Genomic DNA, 23,890 nt, shown 5'->3' on the forward strand with positions numbered 1-23,890 from the left:
ATTTTCAGGTTTTTCTGTTTTTAACTTTTTAAAATGGCTGAGTTGTGCCGTTTTTCCTCAGGAACACAAGACGAGCAGCAGAGGTGTGGATGGACGAGTATAAGAACTTCTACTACGCTGCTGTTCCCTCGGCGAGAAACGTTCCCTACGGGAAGTGAGTCCAGTCAGATTTTAAATAAACGGAGTAAACAAGGTCCCTAGATCACATCAGTCCACAACAATTAGGAGCAAGTAAATGGAAAATAACTTTTTCTAACAAGTATTTCAACTCCTACACATTCAATTTGTAGGAAACATTTGGAAAGCTTTGAAATTAATTTATTTTATTATAGCAGCATGATCTGAACAAACCTTGTTAATAAAGGCGAGATGTGCTGATCTTCATTAGCCATGAAAAGACAGCAGATAAAAAGCTCTTTTTATTTTTCCAATTGTTTAAAGTTTAAAACCACTGGAAAAAGGTAAACAAAGCTTGGAATGAGATTTTCCAGCAAAAGGTGAAGGAGGTGTGATGCTGCGGGTCATTTTTCCTAAGGCCCTGGATGCAGATTGAACTCATTAAAATAGCAGGAGATTGTAAACAAATGTCTGCTGTACCGATCATCCTGTAGTGTGTGGTGTGTTACGACTGATCGGGTCCAGTCGGTGGAACGTCGGGACCACTTACAATGCTACGGTGAATGAAATGTGCTTAATTAGATCTCATAAAACCATAAGTAAAAATTCATCCTTATTCGGAGCAGCATGCGTTGTTTTTTTTTTTTTTTTAATGAAAGATAATTATAAAATTATTGCACAGAGTACATCTGGTTGAGAAGCAAATGCCAATCTTTGGTTGAAATGGCAAATTTGATTTTATTCTGCAGTCATAATACAATTTTAAACAATACAATAAGTTTTAATTAAAGGAGCTGGAATAGGTTACGTTAAGCTTTCGCGGTCAGTTGGGGGGGAAAAAGGATAACTGCCATCTGATTTTCTAAAAACGAATATGCAGGAAATGCTTTCTTCTACTTTAAGCTGCTCTGATGTTTCAGTCATTCCGTCATATGCATATATTCTACAACAACATAAACACAGCGAAAAATTATACATAAACGGTTAATTAAACGACAAAACCGAAAACATTAAAAACTGTATTTTTTATGAAAAAAAGAGAAAAAAACTCACCTCCATGTTGCGATGCAACAAATACAATCCTTGCTTACGATATCTCCAGTTCTTAATCCAAAGCTTTGATTTTTGGTTACGTCTTTTTTGGGTTAAAATAAGTCCGCAAACTAAAGTTACCACTTCAACGTAGTTGTCCATGTTTGTTTGTTTACTCTAAATTCAGCTGTGGTAGCGCAGAATTTTAATTTGAAGGGATTTTGTATCTGGAATTAAAATGTGTTCGAGTGAAACCTCACACTCTACGATCGAACCCGTTACACCTACAATTTTTAAATGGGCTAGTGTGTGTTCTCTCACGTTTTCAGAATCAGCCGACTTTTAAAATCGTGTAGTGTGAACTGGGCTTTAAAGAGCAGGAACAACTTTTGATTTTTAGCAGCAGACATGGCCAAACTTTGTTCATAAATGGAGAAATAGGGAAAAAACTATTAAAAAAAGCTGTTAGAGATGTTAGTTTGATCATAAAAAAGCAATGTTTCTGTGCTTCGAGGCTGGTGTTTTATGGGTCAGAAGCTGAAAACCGGAGAGCCTCTCATCTGAAAGGATAGAAGCAAGATTATGATAATAAATACCAAAGTAGATAAAAGAAATGGAAGAAAAACTTCTAATCTGCGTGGAGAGTTATAAAAAAAAGTGTTTTGTGTTGCTCATAATGAGGCAGAGCTGTCTGGGTTACCAATACGACCATTCATCATTAAAAATGCATCAAAACCTGCAGGAGGACTGAAGGCGCGGCCTGCTGACTGTCTGATCTGAGTGTGTCCCGGTGCAGGGGGTCTACAACCTGTGGTTCCAAAGCCACAGGTGGCTCGTTTTGCTCCTCATTCTGGGCCTTCCTGCCTCTGGCCAAAATCATATGAAATGACCAATATTTGTATGCAGGGAGATACTTTTATCACACCTTTTATGTGTTTTCATAGCAAGAACTTTCCACAGAAAGATGACACTTTTTAGTACAGACAGGTTTATTTATTTAGTTATTTTATTTAAATGTTTGTAATTGTTCCATAAATATGAAAAACACTAGCTTGTTTTTCCCTTGCAAAGGTTTTATGGTTTTCATTGCTTAGAAGCCCAAGAAACAAAAGATGAATGTTTTCAGTTTCACCCAAAATAAGAGATTTTCATGCATTAGTTTTTTAATATTTGATCAATCATGTATCCTCTAATCCTTGGATGTTCGAACTTTTTGTCAAAAGGACTCATGGGCCAAAACAATAGGGGGCAATAATTTATTTGCAACAACTATTAGTAAAATAGTTACATGAAATCACTAAAAAAAAGCCGGAAATGGCCCCCGACCCACACTTTGGACTCCCGTGCTCTTAAGGTTGATGAAATTTGAAAGAGGTTTGACACATCTGTCTTGTCTTTGTGCCTCTGACCCCGCTGGCTATCAGCGAGGCTAAGCGGTTATTTTCCCCTAATGCAGCCAGTCAGATGAGCCTCCACTTCCTGCCCTCACCGACTATCACTGTGATCAAATCAAACCCACAAACGCACTGAAGACCGCAAGTTACCATCGTCTGATTACATGCGATGTCTGTGTGTCTCAGTATCCAGAGTCGCTTGGAGATGAAGAAGAGGTTGGGCTGTATGCCTTTCAAATGGTACCTGGAGAACGTCTACCCCGAACTGAGGTAAGAGCTTAATCAATCAGCCAATCAATGTATTTATGGAATACGTTTAGTTCAGTGTAGGAATGAGAATCCTACGAAATGTGTACAATACATTATTACACAAATACACACTAATTGCTTAACGATTCCAAGTAATGGAACCGCTGAGAATCATAAAGCTAACGTCTTAGCTAATCTGCTTATCGATTCCCGTAGCGTGACGTATTTGCGTGATGACGTATAGCACACGCTTTGTATTTCGCTTTCGAGAATATCCAAGATGGCGTCCCGACAGAAGCGCTCCAAAATATTTGTTTATATTTCACCAAAAAGGCGATACGGGGGCCAGTTGCAGTATGTTCAGAACTTTAATCACAATAAAAGAAGGAAACGTCCCCAAACAATCGGCCGCAACAGCATTTACAACATTTACGAATGTAAAGCGTTAATATGTTGCTTAGCAAGAGCTAAGCAACCGAGGGCGGAGCTATGAGCGCGGCGTCTCCCAGGTAACGAAACTGGTTATTGTATTAATATTATCGCCATACAGCATAAATAATCTCCATCTCATATCAACATATACAGTCATATTCAGTAAATTAGAATATATCTAACGAAGAAGTTCGTTTATTATACTAAAAAACCAAATTGTTGTGCAGAAAGAAGCATTTCCTGCTAAAATGTTAATGTTACAGAAGGATTTTTATTGTTTATACAAGTTTTAGTTTTGTTTGAATAAAATAAAACATGGTGCATATTTTAATTAAAGAGTTAGTTAGTCAAGTGTAACACAAAGTTCTTTAAAATGTAAGAATGACATTTGACCCCAACACAGACGCACAATGAGATGATGAAATCAGAATCAACAGCAAGTAAGAGCGGGAGGAGTCCGTCACCTGGTTCTGGTGTTTTCAGGGTTCCAGATCATCAGGACATCGCCTTCGGAGCGCTGCAGCAGGGAGGAAACTGCCTGGACACCCTGGGGCACTTTGCAGACGGAGTGGTAGGCGTCTACGAGTGCCACAACGCCGGAGGCAATCAGGTAGAGATTCAATAACCAAACACACAGGAAACCTGGGAGGACATGAACGGAAGCAATCTGAATGGATTCTGTTAGTAAACCTGGTGATTAAAACGGATAATGTGTAGATATCTCCACAAATGTGCCAAGTAAAGAAAATCGGATGTTGATATCAGCTCACATTTTTCTATCAGTCATAAAGAATATTTCCATGGACATGTTTTTCCATAATATAAATCAAATCCCTCCCATTGTGATTGTCATGAACTCAAACCACAAATTTTATATATACATTTATTTATTGTTTTTAGGAATGGGCCCTAACCAAAGACAAATCGGTGAAACACATGGACCTTTGTCTGACGGTGGTGGACCGGACCGCCGGCTCCCTAATCAAACTACAAGGATGTCGAGAGAACGACAGCAGACAGGTACTGACGAATCACGCTGCATTAAAAGACATGACATCAGACAAAACTTTTCTAATTTATGTCAGTCAGGATCCCTAAAATTATTTCTGTGTAATAAATGCAGAACAAAGATGGAGGACTTGTTTGACCACTTTCATCCAATTACAGGTTCACCTTCATTTCCTTAGCATTTGGCTTAATTCCCCTACAGACCTCGCTTTTATACATCCATCTGGGTCTCAACTGCTTCTACAAAAACAACCCAAACGCTTAAATTAACAGACGGTTTTTTGGCAATAAGTTCATGTTTTTTGGGGTCTGAAAAATGAGCTATCGCAATAACGTCACGACTGTTAAGTCGTATTCAACAGGCATTGCACTGTTACCTAGCAACACCAACCGAACCCATCCTGTCACCTAACAACCCAATCACGCTTGGTCAGCTGGTTTTTCCGCTGGATGCTATGTATAATGGCTGCTGACGAGGCAAATTTTGTTGTCTGCTTTTCATCCAGAAATGATTTGCTGCATTTTTGTTGGCTGTGCTGGAGGCTCCACGTCTGCTTTTCAAAGATGTATGGCTGTATAGTTATGGATCTGTTTGCAGCCATTTTCCTGTGCGACTGTAAACGTTGAGATGGGGGGCGTGGCCAACATTAGATTATTTAGATTTAAAGTGGTAGAGGCCCTTAAACATCTCATTCTCAAAGCAGCTCAAAACAGGCAGAACTGACCAGATGGAAATCCAGTTACCTTCGATCTTGAACTGAAAAAAACAATGTAATGAACATGTTCTCTTCAAGGAATAGGTCACCTTGAATGTTGAGTCTTTTATCTCAGTGTAAGTAAATATTTAGCTCTAGTTGGCGTCAGTCTGTAATGTTTTCTTAATTTGTTATTTTTACAGAAATGGGAGCAGATCGAGTCCAACTCGAAGCTTCGTCATGTGGGCAGCAACCTCTGCCTGGACAGCCGCAGCGCGAGGATGGGTGGGCTAACCGTGGAGGTCTGTGGGCCGAACCTCAGCCAACAGTGGAAGTTCACCCTGAATTTACAATCATAGGGGGCGCTGCAGAGCCCTGGATATCTGACTGAGACACAAAAAGACAGAAATACGAGCAAAAGACTGGAGGAGCCGGATGGACTGGAATAGTCCTTGTCCTCCGCAGAGACGCAGCCAGTTCTCTCTACAGCCCTCTCCCCCATCACCGCCCCTTCCCTTAAACGTCGAGCCACGCCCTGTGGGGGAGGGGCTTGTAGACGGCGTCAGACCGAACCGGAGACTGACTGCATGCGGTGGATGGAAGCGATGGAGAGGATTTAGTTTCCAACGACATACCTCGGCCTTCTGTCATTGACGGTTCCAGAGAGATTTCCTTTTTCTTCTTTAATGCTGGTTGAAAACAAACTAAACTCTTTGGTGGATTATTTTTATTTTTCTTATGCGTTTTTTTTTTATTATTATTATTCTTGAATCTGCTGAGAGCTGCTGGAGCTGGTTCTGTTCCTAAGTGATTCTTGTTGGGACAGATGGAGGTTTCTTATGGGGGGATTTTGGGTGTCGAGTGATGATGGGAGGAGGAACACGGACTCGATTCTTCGAGCTGTTCTTTTGCTCTCTCACTAGTTTACAGAATTGACAAAAAGAGATGGAGGAGGAGAAAAGAGAACTCTGTATTTTACTTTCTGTGCGTCTGATTCTAGTCTGTTGTCCTTGGGAAAGTCTTTACTTCGTGACGGAGGGTTGCGTCTGAAACAAAGCCCGTCTCTAAGGTCTTCAGGATGTAGCACTGGCTGCTGCAGCATCTTTACTTCTACACTTTGTTGTTTCTTAAAAACTGCACAAAAAAAAAACAAACAAACATAATAAGTCTTTGTTTTGTTTACTCTTGTCAGCATATGACACCAGATTTGAAAGAAGAGTTTGTTTTAAGTTTCAGGAGGACCAGAGGAGCAATTAAAAGCAGTTTTTCCTTACATACTGTGGCTGTTCTCTGACTGCTCCTGGTGGCCTGTCTTCACATCTTTACATTTGCTGGTTGAGACATGGGATGGTGTGATCAACTTCACTAAATCATATCCTAAATATTTTGACAATATTTACAACTGTTTCATCATTTTAATCAAAAACAGAGGAGCAGAAATTATTTCTATTAATAAAATAACATACAAGGATTATTACACACTTAATAGTAATAATACTCACAAATATTTTATTTTATTTTGATACAAAACTAATGGTAACACCTGGTAAATTTAATTGTAGCTTTCAAGTAAACATACAGAATATTTGTATTTAGTTATTTTGCTCCATGACGGCCTGATGGTTGTCACTACTGGAAGTATTTCCAGACAGCTGAATTTACCCTTTTATATCAGCGAGAGGGGGAAAAAAAAAAGTTCCGTTTTTTAATTTAAAAAAAAAAAAATACAAGCCAGCTGACCAGCAGTGTGCAGCGACAGGTGAGGGGAAGGCAGCATTCTCCAGTTTAGCACTTTCTCTGACGCCTCGTTAAAGGAAAGCTTGAAGCCGCAGGAACAGTTTTATGATACTTTTAAAAGTTTTGAGCCCATAACCTTTTGATTTTGAATACGTTTCAGTTCTTCAGTTCTGACCACTCAGGTTTCACCCGTGATGCGAAATTCACATTCTGCCTGTTTCTACTCCTCCACTTGGGTCTCAACTGCTTCTAAAAGTAAACCAGTGTTTAAAAAATAGAAGTCAATGTTTTCTGGTGTCTGAAATGGGCGCTGCGCTGTTACCTAGCAACCCTGGCCGAGTCCAGCCCCATCACCTAGCAACCCTGGCCGAGTCCAGCCCCATCACCTAGCAACCCTGGCCGAGTCCAGCCCCATCACCTAGCAACCCTGGCCGAGTCCAGCCCCATCACCTAGCAACCCTGGCCGAGTCCAGCCCCATCACCTAGCAACCCTGGCCGAGTCCAGCCCCATCACCTAGCAACCCAAGCAGCACTCAGGCACATCTGTTTCCCTGCTTGATGCTCCACTAATGAACGTCGTATAGTGACACATCTGCTTGCAGCCATTTTCATTTGTGAGTGTAAACATTGACTTGGGGGCGTGGCCAGCAGCAGCTTACTTGGATTTAAAGTGACAGGACGCCCTAAAACGGCTCATTCTGAAAGGAGTTCAAATTAGACACATAATCTCATTATGCAAGAATGATTTTTATGTTAAAAAAAAGTGAAGTTTTGTGAAGCCCGTAAATCTAACCTGTTCAAAGAAGCGTAGTAGGTCACCGTTAACGTGTTTCAGTTCAGCTCTATGGATTTCTCTGTCCTAAATGATTCAGAATCTACACAATGTGTAGATTTCATCTTGACACCAGTTCCTGGTCCATGTCTGCTTCTGAGATTTACTGTCAGCTTTGTGTCTGATGGTCTCTAATATCGTTTCAGTTTCTCTACTTTCTTATTGACAAAAGCATCAGACGTGTTCATTTCACTGAGGAGCCTCCATCAGCTTCCTGATGGGTTCTGTGTGATGACGGAACCCGCTGTCAGAAGGACCGTCTGCCATAAGTTTTTCTGATTGTTCTCTCAGTTTCTGCGGGAGCTTCGCAGATTTTTCTGATAACTCAGGCATTGCTGCTCCGTTCATGCTGACCGTGGTTGAAATGGGAAGCTTCTTATTTTACTCCAACAGCCGATCAGAGTAACAATATTTTGGTGTCACAAATCATCACTGTGGCGTTTTTTCACCACATCTGCAGCAACTTGATAGTTTTACAGAAGACATTTTCAGTTCATTTCTCCTATCGTAATCTGACTCCCTCTGGTTTTTTTTAGCGTCTTTATTGCATCATATTTGTTGTTTATTCTCTTCAATTCTATTTTATTAATAACTGATGATGAAGGTCGAGGAGAATTAGCTCTGCATACGTTTGGAGTGACGCGTTGATTTGGAGTGACGCATTGATTTGGAAATTCACTGCGTCTTATATCGGATCAAGCAAAGGTATTCGCAGTCCTTGAACTTTTAGACATTTAGTGACCTGGATCTGAAAACGTGTTTTAGTATTTAATGTGACAAAGCAAAAGTTTTAAAGGAAATGTACATGCTTTTTCCAAATATTTCACAAATAAGAGTGGTTAGGTTACTCTGCAAAAACACAAAATCTAACAAGTATTTTTGGCCCAGTTTCTTTGTGCACTTGAATTACGGCAAAACTAACAAGAAACTTCACCAAGATATAGGAGCTTGTTTTAAGATCCAATGTGAGATTATTTCGCTTATAGGAAATTGTTTTATTAGTGAAAAACTGAAACGTACTTTTCAGATCTTTTTCAGATCTAGTACTTTTTAAAATCAGTATTAACAAATTATTGACTCAAAACAAGATCTTGTATCTTGCTGAAAAGTTGCTCGTTAGTTTTGTATTATATAAATTATTTGCACCAGAAATTGGACCTAAATACTTTTTGTGTTTTTAAAACATCTGCAGCGCTAATCGTCTCTGGATCACTGCTAAGTTCTAGTCAACTCTTGGAAATGGTGACGGCGTCATGACGCTGTGAGGAGGTTTTACTTCAGGAGGGCCCGGGTGAGGGGTCAAAGGTCACGAGAAGACGAATGAAGCTTTGCACATTTAGAAACCAACGTTTTTATATCATTTGATTTTTTTGCAAAATGAGCCGATCTGAGTCAGCGTAGATGGAGAGGAACGATCAGCTTCTTTCCCATCCCTGCTGAAGAAACTTATCCCCACAGCATGATGCTGCCGCCACCATGCTTCACTGTGAAGATGGTGGGAGCAATCCCGTCTACTGTTTCATAACCCTGATTTCTTTGTGATGCTGTCGTCATGCAAAATCTCAACACTTTTCAGAACAAGCGGCTCGGCTTCATCTGAGATAAACTGGAAATTAGACACGCCTCTGATCTTAAAACCAGAAATTATTGATCAAGCCTTCCTGTTTATATTTTCTGTCCCAAGCAACCAGCAGACGAGGACAACGTCTGGAGTGTTTTCTGATACTTTGTGTTTCTCTCTCTTTGTGTTTTTCGCTCTGCGTTGCGTTTGGCATTTCTTTTAAACTTTGTGTGACGGGAGGATTTGCCGCCGAATCCACAGATGTGGCGTCCACATTTTTTACAAATAATTCAATGGGTAAATGAGATGGGATCAAACCTGTTGGAGGACAAAACTTTAAAACGTACATTAATGTGTTATAGTTGGTTTGTGGTTTATAGGGGATGGTTTGGAAATCCAATGGAAAAATGCTGATTTTTTTTTTTTCCTTATAGTTTTGAAATTTTCTACCTATCCCTCAGAAGTTCTGCCTGGATCTCTTAAATATTCCCATAGAAAAATATACTATGATCATTTTTTTTTTCTATTTGTAAGAAAAAGCGCAGAAAATGTATTTTTAGTGTTTTGACTTTTATTGTTGACTTTTTTTGTTGACCTTTGAAGTGAAGAAAATGGCTGCAGTTTTATATCCCCACCTGAGTCGGTGAAATTATTTCTTAATATTTTATTTAAGGTTGCTCTAGAAACATCTTCAATCAACATATTGTACCATTATTTTTTATATGAATTCTTCATTTTGCTAACTTTAAACATCTTAAATCTTTAGCAGTTTGTCGTAAACTTGAATTTTCAGAGCGGTTGCTCTCTGTCCCAAAACAAACCCTCCCACAGCAACAACTTTTGGCTGCCGGTTATAAAAAAACAGTTTCTTTTTTTTTTATATCCTAAACATTCAAACTGGTAGGTTCAATAAACACAAACTAAAAATTTTTGTCCAGTCGGAAAAATTAAGTGCGACTTTTTAAAAGGATTTCTGCCAGAAAATGAACACAAATCAAGAAATTGTTTGCTTAAAGAAGTCGCGCATTTTAAACGTGCATCAGCGGCACAAAATAAAAATGTTGCTCTGATTAAAAAGGACAAAATATTAATTTCCAAAAAAATACTCTGCATGAAGTTTTCTTTAGTTGAAGATTGTGTTTGAAATCAGAAGAGCAAAAAACCAACAGGTTTTATATCAAGTTTTTTATTTTATTTTTAGGACACAAACAAACGGGCCCTGTTCTAACAAAATAAATGAATCTTTTTACTTTTGAGCACAAATAAATGTAATAATTCCACCGGCACATTTTGGCTGTTTTTCAGTAAATCCTGTTGTTCACCCAGAATGAAGTTTACAAAGTAAAAATATGTTCAACAGTTCATTGCATCCTCTGCTCTGAGCTGCAGCTCGTTTAGGAAATCTGATCGACCGGAACATCATGTGACATGAAGCCTTTTCTCTCCATCCAGATGAGATGTTCGATACATTTTCATCTGTAATCATGTTTTACCAAGAGGACATTAGAAATGACAGCGAAGTGGATCAGATAAATAAATGTTTACATCTTTTGCACAATGTGCCAAAGCTTCTTTAGATTTTTGTGTCAGTAGATGCTTGACGATTTGCTCTGCGCCGGTTTTAGTCGACTGATTTTAGCTGCACAGTGGAAAATGAATATTTGAAAAGTAATTGCTTCGTCTCCCTAAGTCTGCAGCAGATCCTCTGAGCTGAATGATGCTTGTTTTTGGAAGAAATCTTGCAGACAGGCATTTTACTTCTTGCCTTTCAGGAGAGTGTAGCACCACTTTGTTTTAAAGAAGTTTTTCTTTTCAACAGGGTGAAAAGTTTAAGCTTCAAACCCTTTAATTAAAGTTTCACAATTGAGCCCTGGAGGTTGTAAAAACCAAAAAAAAAAAAAAAAAAACATTTGACGTTCAGCTCACAACTGGTTTTTATTTTCTGTTGGTAAACGTGAGTCAGGGAATGAGACAAAACACCGCTGAAGGTTTATTTACCAGGAATCAGCAGCAATCTGTGAACAGTGTGGTTCTTTTGTCTGGTGTTAAAGTACGGAGGTGGAACGTCTGACTCACAGGGTCACGCATGTAAAAGTGTATATTTTTGTATATACCACATTCGTGTGTACAGTATGTACATATATACACAGTGTACTTAGCAGCAGTTCCTAGTTTTGTTGTCGGACTGTACAGCGCTTCTAACCGTTCCCTGTTTTATAGACACTGCAGAAATTCACCTTTGAATGAAGACAACTAATTAAATTAAATAAAAACATTTATATATATAAATTGAATGGTGTTCAGTGTGGTTCTAAATGTACCATTGAATATGTTTTTGTTCTTTTACTGAACTGATTAAGAGGGCTGGTTCTGTTCTGGAGATTACTGAAAAACCTCAGGCCTAACACGGCCTTCTGTGCTGATTACGAAATGGAATGACATGTTATCTCATAATTATGGCTTAAGTCATAATTATGAGATTATTTTTTAAAATCAAGAGTAGTGGGAACAGAATAACACTTTGGAGCCATTTTTTTTTCATCAGTGGTGAATATATGAATATATATATATATCTATATATATATTATATATCTATCTATATATATATATATATATATATAGATATATATATATATATATATATATATATATATATATATATATATATATATGAAAAAAATGTGTAATTTTTTCTTTCTATATTAAAATGATTTAATATATTTTGTTTTAATTTATTCCATACATTAAAATAAAGTACATTAAGATTCAGAAAGAATAGTGAAAATGGGATGAAAGGGAGCAATATATACATATTTATATGTGTTATTTAATTATTTTCCTTCCAATATAATATTACTTAATATGTTTGCATGAATTTATTCCATGAAATCCCAGTAAAATACATTAAGTTCTGGTCATGTTCTGTGCCGCGGTGCAGTTCCGGCTCGTGTCCAGCAGGGGGCGATGTCAGCCTGCAGTCTTCCCTGCCGAGGATCGCAGAGGAAGAAAGCGGCTCAGACAGAAGCGGATTAGCGAACTCAGCAGACTGTGGAGGTCTGTGGGCTCTGGGGGGAACAGCGACCTGAAGAAGCCATGAAGAACGAGGGCATCGAGGGGACGGAGCGGTTCCTGAGCCCGGAGCGGGGCCGCGGCCTCCGGGCGCTCCGGCACTTCGCGGTGGGGGAGCTGGTGTTCGCCTGTCCTGCCTACTCCTACGTGCTGACGGTGAATGAGAGGGGCGCTCACTGCGAGCACTGCTTCACCAGGTAACCTGCTCCTCAGCACCGGGGACCTCCGAACACTGACGGGTTCAAAGGTCAGCCTGACTCAGCTGAAGCTGCAGCGAGGCAGCTCACCTGGTTCCTGCTGTGCAGGTGGCAGAGGCAGATTTACTGCCCTGGGCAACAGAGGAGAGGGCTGGTGGTGATGTGTGACCACTGCAGCTTTTAAAATAGGAAGATTAACTTAGAAACGTCCTTGTTTACTGCAACATCTGGTGCATCGTGTAGCATTTTTTTAAATAGTTAGCTTCATGGAAGCAGCAGCAGTTTTTCCACTTGGTCACATATGTCCCACGCAGGCTGCCGTTGCACCACCAAAAGGTTATGGGGCTAAATATATCTGTCCATGTGTCCCAGGACAGGAAAAGGCCACGGCGCATGATTCTGTTAAAAACCAGGTTGGATGCAAGCACATATATTTAATTATAGGCCTGCAACTGTCAAATGTTAGGACGATTAACCGATTAATCTGTTAGAAATATATATATTTAACGCAAATAAACAAAAATTCAATTTCTGTTTGTAAATAAAATAATATAGCATTTCTGTAGTTAACATGAACCAGGTATAGCTGAAAAATTATTTTAAATGCAAAATATATTAATATTTTGTCTTTTTTTGGCTAAATTGCTGCTACGAATATGTTGGGTTTTATTTATTTATTTTTGTGTGTATGTGTGTAGACTCCACTTTACGATTAATTGATCACTTGGTTTGCAATTATTTCAGTAATTGCCACGATTAATCGTTCCAGTCCTATTTAAGTATGTGAAACCTTCTTAAAATTAAATAAGTTTAATTTGGAACCAGGTATTCTATAGTCTCATTATTATCAGGCTCTCCATAGTTTCACACAATATAGTTGTCAATTTAACTCGAGTTGCACTGATTGGGTTTTTTTTAACCAATTTTTGGTTTTCTTTAGATCTGACCAGCTTATATAACTGTGTCCAGTAAGTCAGTTCATTGCAGGATAAATTAAAACAAACTCAATAATTTCCATTTGCACGATTGATTTTTTTTCTTTTTTATTTCAAAGGCTGAATGACAATAAGCTTCAGTCTGGTGCTTTGGACCCAACTAGCCCATTTGTTAACGAACATTTTTGTTTACAGAGTCTTAAGTATCAATTTTATTTGTTGTTTTGGTTATTTACTTGAGATTTGTCAAATATCTTCCAGTTCCAGTGTTTATTGATCTTTGAGAAGGCGTACTTGCATTACTACATGAATACAATTAAGGTACTTGAATATTATCTCAAAACAACAATGTTTTCATTCCTCACAATAAACTCTGGGTCAATTTATCGTCCGTCAACATTTGTTATTGTGACTTGTTCTGTTTTTAATTTATTTGTTTAAAAGGTTATGTGCTCCAGGATTTTTGATAGCGGAGGTAGGTTTGAATCTGATGGAAAACTTTAAGAAAATGCTTTTTTTTTGTGGATTTTCCTCACAACATGCATGGATGTTCAGAACATGCAATCGTCTCCACGCTGGAATGCAGAACCCTCCTTCTGCAGGACAGCAGGCTTAACAATTGCACCTCCTGCTGTACATATTGATGTTTAGCATTGACACTTGTGGATTTTACTTGATTTTTAGGATGAAAAAGTATTATGGCTGAAAAACATTGACATAATAATCCTGTGTTCAGTCTGGGATGATCAAATTCAGATTAAACAAATCAAAGTGATTTTTTTTTACAATCTTAGTTTAGAACCTGTTGATTATTAACTTTACTTGATCATTTTGTTGAAGTTTGTATTTGGAGTGAATTTTAGAGTTTGGATTATATGATCAGCTCTAATCATGAAATCATACTTTTTTACTTTTGCAGGAGAGAAGATCTTTTTAAATGCGGTAAATGTAAACAGGCCTTCTACTGCAATGTTGACTGTCAGGTAAGAGGAGCTTTTTCTCCCTTCTTTTCTCTTTTGGAAATGTTTAATTTCAGCTTCCCTTTTTCTAAACAAATCAGAAGAATTGAGAGATTTTCAAATTTGGTTTGAAATTGTGTGGGGCTCTTGCAGATTTAAGCTATTTTACACGCAGGCTTATTTATTCCTGGAAATAAATGGAGCCAAAGTGTTTTTAGGGCTTCATAGTTTTTGAACCTCAGAGAGGATTTCCATTTTTACACTAAAAAATCTTTTTGCAGGATCTTTGTCGATCATGATTTAATTGCTCTCAATTTTGAGCTTTTAAAAAGTTCTAAGTATGGAAAAACTTCCACATTGGATTACAGATTAATTAAGTCATTGTTTCTTCCATTAAATTAAAGAAGTGTTATTACAATTAGCAAATTTTGCTGAAGCCATTTTGTTATCTGATCCACAAATAAGAAAGTGTGTATTTAATGAGTTTTTGTTATGTTGTTAGCTAAAACTTGCTGTAAGTAACACCATAATGTTAGTCGGTTAGAGCTTTAAATATTAAACAGATTGTTAGTTTTTTTAATTCTCACAAATCTTGAATTAAGTAATAAAGAGAAAATCTGTTATTTTCTTTATTTGTTGCTTATTTATTTCCCTGGTTCGTGCATTTACTGGTCGCCTTATTGATGATGGAGTCCTTTGTGGTTCTTCTCTGCTCAGAGAGGCGACTGGCCCATGCATAAGCTGGAGTGTGTCGCCATGTGTGCATATGGGGAGAACTGGTGTCCATCAGAGACGGTCAGACTGGTGGCCAGAATCATCATGAAACAGGTAACAGTCACCAGATGTAGGAGGATGTTTCAGGTGTGAAGCTCCTGGTCTAAACCATTTTAATCCAGTATACATATAGAAACCATAATAAAAGAGGGAAGAGATGTTGGTTTATACGTGTTATGGCTCTAAAATAGTTCTTTTGAACAGTTTTGCAAACTCTACAACTAAGAAAGTGAACTCTTGATAGAAACTGTCTTTTATGATCAAACTGTAGTTTTCAGTAAAGCTTTGTCAGCAATGAATTATCTGCAAAACCAGTTTATGTCTTAAAACGTGAGGCCCGATTAAAGCTTTCTGAATGTCTCTTGCATATTTATGTGCTGTGATTAAACTGTCCTCCTGTGTCTGAACTGTTGTGTCAGAGAGTCACGGCGGATCGGACCCCCTCAGAGCGGCTGCTCCTGCTCAAAGAGTTCGAAGCACGTGAGTCATCGTCCCAGTCTGTGAATTAAACCACCAGCGTTTGGTTACATATTCCTGCACTTTTAGTTACACGGTGTGTTAATTTGCTCATCTGTGTGTGATCTCGCTGTAGTTTTAGCAGAATCTATTAATATTCTCCGCTGTAGCCTCCAGTCCTGATTCTGTCTCTTTCACTCAGTTTGACTGCAGAGCTGTGGGACTCAAATCCCAAGTTACAGGGTGCTGTAATTTTATTCTCTTTCTGTGTTCCCGTTAACTGCTGCCAACAGAGCGAGTTCATACAGTAACGCTGTCGATCGTTGCTCTTAAAGGGATATTAAAACTTCACTAAATGAATTGCTTTAACTCAAACTCTACCATGATTACTATCGTCGTTTTCCTTATCTTATTAAAATGTTTAGTGCTCTGCTTTTCTCTCATTCTATTTTTGCTTCGTAACACGTGAATACTTGTTGCGTCACGACGTTCGGCTGAAAGATCGATATTGATGTCAAGAGTTTGTATGGTAAACGTCAAAACAGAACCACGTAAAGTGAATTTTGCGCGCCACACCGGACTCTGTTTCGGCCGTTACTCTTAACCGCCATTTTTTATTCCAGTATTGGCTGACCTGCGGCGCCCTCTTTTGGATGGCGACCAAACTGCAACACTGTTAGTTACTCGATTGAAACGCATTTTGATTTAATAGGCCATTAATTGTAGATTCATTGTTTATATTCCTAATTCCAAACACTCTTCATAATGAAGAGTGTTTGAAACTTCTGTCTAAAATCACTTCTCTAATCTTTTCTTCTTTATATATGGCACCGTAATGTTCTGCTGCGATGTTCAGAGCTCTTTCCCTCCATGTGCTGTCTCTCCATTGACTTCCTGTGTTTTGCCTCTTACAGATCTGGATAAGATGGACAGTGAGAAGGAGGAGTTAAACCAGGCTGACATTGCGGCTCTGCACCATTTCTACTCCAAACACATCAGTGACCTCCCTGATGACCAGGCTCTCACTGAGCTCTTTGCACAGGTAAAATCTGAGAACATTTTGATCAGAAACATTAACAAAATGAAGCTGATGGTTCGTTCTGGTCACTGAGTTACACTGGCCATCTCTTTATGGGGCTTAAGCAGCATCAGTATTGACTCTCAGTATTGACCAAAAGCTCTGTTGATGAATATACTAAATGTTGTGCTTTGCAGAAGGATTTGTACCAATCGTCTTTTTCATATTGCACAAACTTGGTCATATTTTACTGAAGTGCATCTAAATCGCCACCTTTGACCCTGAAATACCTGAATAAAATATGGTGCAGCTATTTAAAGGAAAGGTTATGTAAGTAAGTTTCTTATGCAGCAGCTGGATTTATGCTCAGATTAAATTGCTTTTTACTAATTGTGATCTCTGCTCTCTAGAACCCAGATCTGCAGCTTTTAAACCCTAGAAATTAAGAGAATTATGCTTCTCACAATGTTTCTAAATAAAAATAGTAATGAAAAAGCTTTCTGGATTTTTCTGGATGTAATTACAACCTCTACAACAGAATAACAATAATGGCACATAAATATTTAAATAAATGCGGTTCTTTAATCGAACCGTAAACCAAACAAAAATGGCATTTTAAAAATCGATGCGCTCTTTGTTTTCACTGGGCCGTGTTGCTTTTGTGGCTCCAGACAAATGTTGCAAAAAGAGTTTTAAATGTTTTTATTTTGTGGCAACACAGTTAAGGATCTGAATACAGTGAATAAACATAAATAAGAGTATTTACTAAAAAGTGCTTACACTTTGTGCTCATTTGTTTTTTTAGTGTCAGGTGTTGTCATTGAAATTAAACATGAACTCTGCTCCTCCAGCTTTACCAACTAAAATGGTGAACAAATAGGAAATGGAAGAGTTTTTATTTATACTGGCAAGCAGCAGCACATGTTGGTTGCTTCAGGCTGGTCATTGCTGGCTGACCGGATCCAGTCTGCAGCTCTTATCGCTTTAATTTGATCCGTCTGGCGGAGCCGCGGCCTCTTTGCTTTCACACTGCACTAATGGAAACAACCTCTTTAGACTCTTATCTCAAGGCTACATTTAATCTCCGCTGCAGGATGTCCTCCATCCTATCAGACGTTTCACAGCACTTTAGTCTGCGATGTTTGCTTTGTCATCATATATCTGAACTCTGGTTTATTTGGGGTTTTTTCCTGTTTCCAGGTGAACTGTAATGGTTTCACCATAGAGGACGAAGAGCTCTCCCATCTAGGATCAGCTGTTTTTCCTGAGTAAATACTTTACAAATCATCAATTAATCGTTTCATCCCTACTCATAACCTTCTCCTCTTCTGTTATGCAGATATTTTTCCATCCTTATCTCCTTTCTAGATGTAATTAATTTAAATTATGCTTTCTCCTTCCAGTGTAGCGCTGATGAACCACAGCTGTAGTCCAAATGTTATTGTGACCTATAAAGGCACAGTGGCTGAGGTCAGAGTCGTTCAAGAGATAAACCCAGGGGAAGAGGTAAAAGACAAAGCTGCTGTGTTTGCCAAACAAAAATGTCCTCCTCTTTATTCTTTATTGATTTCATTTTTGCAGATCTTTGACAGTTACATAGACCTGCTATATCCAACAGAGGACCGGAGAGAGAGGCTATTAGAGTCCTACTTCTTCATGTGTCAGTGCACCGAGTGCACCACCCGGTCTAAGGTATGACAGATCGCTCCTCTCAAACTCTTTTCATCCAAAGCAAAATGAGGACAGAACAGAGTAGTTATGAACAGTCAAAACAGATAAGACTGGTGTGATCTGGGAACAAATATATGATATCATAACCATGAAGGAACCTTCATGAAGTGCCATTTGGTAAATACTGACACTTTCATGCATAAACTTGCACTAAAAGTCTATTAAAAGTCAACTTTCCATAAAAAGTGTCATTATTTTCAGAATGACACTTTGTGACACTGGTCATAAATATTGTGACCGGTGTCATGTCTTGTTTATGAGTCTTATGAAAAGGCCTTCAGATAAAGTGTTACCAAAACAATTGATTTGCTCATCGCATGAAATCGCATTTAAGTTGCATAAAAGGTTAAAGTAGATGCTTTTGTAAGGCAATTTATGTCACCACTATTAAAAGCAACACACAAAAATACATGCATACCAGTGTTTTCCGTGTAACAGCTTCCGTCTGGAAACTTTACGACTATTTACTGCTTTTCTCGTTGTGCAGGACAAAGCAAAAATGGAGATCAGGAAGCTGAGCTCTCCACCAGAACCAAAGGAAATCCAGTCTATGGTCCAATACGCCAAAAATGTCATCGAAGAGTTCAGAAGAGCCAAGCACTACAAAAATATCCTGTTCTCATTAGAGCTTTCCCTGTGACGCTTTCCTGTCTCGCCTCTTTGTGCCTCCTGCTGTTTGTCGTTCCTCCTTGACTCTGTTGCACATCCCAGCGAGCTGCTGGAGATGTGTGAGCTCAGCCTGGAGAAGATGGGAGCTATTTTTGCAGACACCAACGTCTACATGCTGCACATGATGTATCAGGCCATGGGCGTGTGTCTCTACATGCAGGACTGGGACGGCGCCATGAGCTACGGGGAGAAGATCGTTCAGCCGTACAGGTCAGCAGACGTGATGCGTCCGAAACCAGAAGGTCCATTCAGAGGTCTGAAGAGACGTTTTAGAGCAGAGTAGGGTTTTGACCCAAGTAACAGTAATAATAAAACCATTTACCTCAGCCGTTATATTAAATTAGCTTTTTTTTCCATTTTCAACTCATTTGACATCTGTGATTTCCAGCAATTTCTTTTATTTATATTAAATTATATTTAAAAAATTCACATTTAGCATGTTTGTATCCGTCCATTTGGGTCTGAACTGTTTCTAAAAACAATAAAACCTGCTTTATAAAAACCATCCAACAAGGCAACAAGTTGTTTTTGTTTTGGAATTTCAACTTTCTATTGAAGGCAGCTGAGTTTCTAATTATTGAAGCACCAAAACAAAACCGTCCTTTACCTCTGTTGTCTCTGTAACTCCATGGTTGTTGCCGTTTTCTCCGCAGTGTTCACTACCCGACCTATTCTCTGAATGTGGCGTCCATGTACCTGAAGCTGGGCCGTCTCTACTTGGGACTTGAAAAGAAATCCCAAGGTGTCAAAGCTTTGAAAAAGGTCATTTTTGTCTTTATTTGTGTGTTTTTTTACCGCAGCATATTACATTTTAAACTTTGTAAGTTTATATAGAAAATATGGTTTCTTTGGCAGAGTTGCCAGCAGGAAACCTTTTCTGTGTAAAAACAGGTTGCAAGGAAACTTTGATTTGCAATGTTGTGTCTGATGAAACCAAATTAAAGATATTTTTTATTTTCAAACGCTCCCTGTACCGTTCTAGTCAAAACACCGACGTCAAGCCCATGATGTTGGTGCTGAGGAAATGTTTCACGCTGTAAAAAATCACTTAAAGGAGGCATTATGTATTTTCCAGGCACATAGTTGTTATAAAAATGTTTCTATCAAACATAACTTTAAAAAAAGTGACTTTTCAATTAGATGCCTTGAAATTAGGCCTCTGTCTCTTTAAGAAGCTCCTCTTCTTTCTGAGATTCAGCCTTTATAACAATGATGCTCCATTATTCCGTTTAAAACTGTTCTCAAGAGCTTTGGAGTACTTTTTACTTTATTGTCGTACAGCTTCTTGTATTACTACGACTGCATTATTGTACTATTTATTCTCATAAGTAAGACTTTACAAGATTGTAGCCTGGCCCGGTTATTCTGCTGCAGAGTTGACCTGAATTCAAAGTCCACATAAACATAAACTGTAAACACGCTTGTCAAACAAGATGGCGGCTCTAAATTATGGAAACCCAATGAGTTTATTGGTGGGGAAAAAAAATCCAGATTCACCAAAAACGTGATCCTAAAAAAATTTAAATTTGATTAATTCATAAAATCAATTTACTGACTGGATGCCTTCTGAGAGTTTCTTCTGGGAAGTGTGTGTGTCAATGATAATGTCTTTATTTCTCCTCAGGCGTTGGCCATCATGGAGGTGGCTCATGGGAAAGACCACCATTATGTAGCAGAGGTCAAACGGGAAATCCTGGATCAGAAATAAACGAGAAAATTAAACTTGGGACCTCCTTAAAAAGCAACAAAACACACTTCTCCAAAGCATGGCATGCATCCTTTACCTCTGTTGTTTCACCTTTTTTATATTCCTGCCTCACTTTATGCACATGTGTTTTAACTTTTCTTCAAATCCTGGACTTTAACTAGATTTGCTTTTTTGAATTCATTTAAAAACACCTGAAGCATTTTGTTTTTCATCCTGAAACTAAATTCATAGTCCTGCCTTTTAACGCTGCCTTCTGAAGAAAGTCAAGTTTTCTATCTGGTAGCTTCCACCTTCGTCCTGCTTCTCCACTCAGTGTCTTGTGGATTCATCTCCAGACTGTTGGTGTTTTTGCAGCCTTTCGAGCTGCTTTGTCCTTCCAGATTAGTTACAGCCTGTCTGTTTACCACCAGAGGACAGTTTCTGGTTGCACATGCTCTCAGTAAAACTGTGATCTAACACTAAGACTGACCATGCATCACACACTCTGTAGCAACAGAGAGGTCTCACAGAGCGTTTTGGTTTGTTGAAGGAAGTGTTGCATGCTTGACTTATTATGCATTTGTTTATATTTCCCTTTGTCTTTTTTTAAATGAAGTGATCAGTTCATGTCTTGGCTGTTTTCTCCTTTCAAAAAAGAAGAGAGTAAGAAAAGTATCGCATCAGAGCTGAAAACAAAAATGTATATTTTTTTTATTTACTGCTAAAAAGGATTGCATATACATGATTACAGTACAGTATTAGGTACTTTTTTTCTCATTCTGTGTTTTAGTCGTTTAGTCGGACAATCTGCTCGAGTAGCAAGCCCGCATTACAGACGTCCAGTTTGCGGCGAAGTAGCATAAAGGTGATGTTGCTGCTTTAGTTTCCACATAATCACTGTTTGTGCTTTTCACAACTGGAAATATTTCCAAAAAGATTTTTTTTTTTCTTTATTGCAAGTAAATGAGCAGAGTGGAGGTTTTATCCAGCCAGCTGACCTGCAGTTGGCTGATTGTGTGACCTTGGCAGGTCAGGATAACCGACCCAAAGCGAAACACGCGGGCCTGGGAATGAGCGGCGGACTGAGATTTGACCAAATGTTTCTGCCAAGGATCCGGCCAAAACCGGACCCTCTGATTCTGTCATAAAACAGGAACTCTGTCTTTTGTCTTTTTTTTGTGTGTGTATTTTCTTTTTGTTGTTGTTGTTGCAGTTTTCTGTAGAAGCATATTCTCTTCAGTCTGGGTTTGATGTTAACATGCACTAAGAAGATTACATATCTACATTCTGTAAGAAATATTTATGTAAGAGGAATGTTCCTGCTTCACGTGTCTCATCTTACTGTCATTTTTGAATTTTAAACTTGATGCTTTTTGCTTAATTTGCACCACGGCACATCAGAAAAATCCAAACAGTTCAAAAACCGTTACAGCAGAAACGATTAAATACTAGCGAGACAAGTCTACATTATAATTTTCAGGCAGCTACAAACACTCACTCTAAAGTGTGAGGCAGGTGCTGATTGTAAAATTATAGCTTTTTTTGTAGACTTACTGCAAAAATAATAAAAAAAAATCTTACTTAGTATTTTTTGGCCTAGTATGTAGTCAAAATATCTAACTTATAGGTAGCTTTTCAGCAAGCTAGAGTATTTTGTTTTGAGTAAATAATTCATTAATATTGTTTTGTAAAGTACTACAGGTTTCCCTGATATATTATTTCACTTATAAAATGAGGAAATATCTTATTAATGAAAAAGCTGCTAGTGAAACCAGTATGTTGTAGTCAATATTGAGGAATCACTGACTTAAAACAAACTGCTGTTTCTTGCTGAAAAATTCCTTATTTTAAGTGATGTTAACTTGGATATAAACACTTGAAACTAGAAAAATACTTGGTAACATTTTTTGATTTTGCAGTATAAATCTCCTAAAACCATTGAGAAATACTTGTTTTTTCCCTTTTTTAATGTTTTAGCTCTTAATTTGACAAGCAATGAAAGCTTTGAAGCAAAGATCACCTGGGCCTTATCTAAGGGTTTTCCTTGCACTCATGTTTTGTATTCTCAATGCAACTAAATGATGTCAAAGACGAACTTAAATATGGTTTATACATGAAATGGACAGTTTTGCTGTCAGTGGATTGTCATCAGAAACCAGTAGCTTCTCTTTTTGTTCAGTGTTTCAATGCACCACATCAATGTGGCCTACAGACTGGCGTAAACTTGCAATGAGTTTTCTGTGGTTGTATTTGTAGCATCGCCTGCTTATGTGACTGTCGACTATTAAACAATTATGCATCTGCAAGGTGCCTGCCTTATAGCTGTAATGTGAAAAGCACCATTTCAGCAGCTCAGTTCAGCCCACATAATTATTTTTGTGGATTTCTGCAAGAGAAGAAGAAACAGAGGCTTTGCACAAGCCACACACTGTTTGGACTGTCTGTCTAAACTTAAGCGCATTTAGTAAGACTTTTTTGCCCTGGGATGTTCAAACCAATCTGTTGTTTTGTAATTCTTTGTGATCCTTTCTGCATGTTTCTGGAATAAATTACCAAGCATGAATGTTATTCTGTTGGAATAAAAAAAACATCTAAGTCTATAATTTTTCATTATGTTTTAAATGTAAACGAATAAATGATGATTGAACTATTTGTACTCGTATCGATTCAGATTTTGCAACCGAAAATGTTTTGAATCAATCAAGAGTTCACAGCACTTTTTCTTCCATGTTTTTTTTTTTTTTTTTTAACTTTTTTTCTAAATTGTGCAGAAGTAGAGAGGTAAATTGTGCAGAAAAAGTTCAACATTCTGCTTTAAAATTATTGGTTGTGAAAGTTTTTTTTAAAAAAGAAAAAGATGTACTATAATACTGGTTGAATGTGATGACGTACTAATCAGCTCCACCTACTGGTAGTTTTAAAAGCAATACCTAGTTTCCAAGGTTACACATCATAGCTGTAAGAAAATCTTTCATTCCTGCTATACAGCATCCAAAACCAGGGTGAAAAATTCTCCAAACAAAAATATTATGAACAAAAGTCTACAAACAGAACTTCAACATGCTCTTACCATGGAATCATCCACATGTAAACATCCATAATTAAGCATCCTTATGATCAAACTACTGTTAATAAATTTCTCATTTGTAAGGATATTATAATTTATTGAGATTAAATTTGATTTATGAGTTTGACTGGGTCTTGATGATACCAAGATACTTTATTTCTGTTAGTGGAGATGGGACATTTCTGTTTGTGGTGTGTGTTGACATGCTGACACCGCAGGAGGGCACTGTGGAAACAGTAACAAGTAAGCCAATCAGGTGCGGTATATGAGT

The 23,890-nt window shown here is 38.1% G+C and overlaps 2 protein-coding genes across 6 annotated transcripts in view; both read left to right on the top strand.

Moving 5' to 3' along the window:
• galnt2 (UDP-N-acetyl-alpha-D-galactosamine:polypeptide N-acetylgalactosaminyltransferase 2) overlaps positions 1-11,000 on the top strand; it is a 73,172-nt gene extending 62,172 nt beyond the window's left edge. For all 5 annotated transcript variants that reach the window (XM_055036509.1, XM_055036508.1, XM_055036510.1 and 2 more), the window contains 5 exons: positions 62-154; positions 2,730-2,813; positions 3,708-3,834; positions 4,125-4,244; positions 5,131-11,000. In XM_055036509.1, the coding sequence (XP_054892484.1) occupies positions 62-154; positions 2,730-2,813; positions 3,708-3,834; positions 4,125-4,244; positions 5,131-5,286 (580 nt within the window). In that variant the 3' untranslated portion in view covers positions 5,287-11,000. The remainder of the gene's footprint in view (positions 1-61; positions 155-2,729; positions 2,814-3,707; positions 3,835-4,124; positions 4,245-5,130) is intronic.
• Positions 11,001-12,051: 1,051 nt separating this feature from the next.
• Positions 12,052-23,204, top strand: smyd2a (SET and MYND domain containing 2a). The gene is made up of 12 exons (XM_055036957.1): positions 12,052-12,323; positions 14,178-14,241; positions 14,935-15,045; positions 15,411-15,471; positions 16,362-16,489; positions 17,666-17,733; positions 17,869-17,971; positions 18,047-18,157; positions 18,684-18,804; positions 18,901-19,075; positions 19,519-19,627; positions 20,490-23,204. Exons 1-12 carry the CDS (start codon positions 12,151-12,153, stop codon positions 20,571-20,573), a joined length of 1,308 nt encoding a protein of 435 aa, XP_054892932.1. The 5' UTR covers positions 12,052-12,150; the 3' UTR covers positions 20,574-23,204.
• Positions 23,205-23,890: the final 686 nt, after the last annotated feature.

This window comes from Poeciliopsis prolifica, unplaced genomic scaffold (genome assembly GCF_027474105.1).
Source record: "Poeciliopsis prolifica strain line A6 unplaced genomic scaffold, Auburn_PproV2 SCAFFOLD011, whole genome shotgun sequence".
NCBI classification, from domain to species: domain Eukaryota; kingdom Metazoa; phylum Chordata; class Actinopteri; order Cyprinodontiformes; family Poeciliidae; genus Poeciliopsis; species Poeciliopsis prolifica.

Bases quoted from the DNA above. Each gene is read 5' to 3' on its own strand.
- smyd2a (XM_055036957.1), top strand. From the start codon at position 12,151: ATGAAGAACGAGGGCATCGAGGGGACGGAGCGGTTCCTGAGCCCGGAG. The intron at 16,490-17,665 runs GTAAAATCTGAG...TCCTGTTTCCAG, and splicing joins TCACTGAGCTCTTTGCACAG to GTGAACTGTAATGGTTTCAC. The intron at 17,734-17,868 runs GTAAATACTTTA...TTCTCCTTCCAG, and splicing joins GGATCAGCTGTTTTTCCTGA to TGTAGCGCTGATGAACCACA.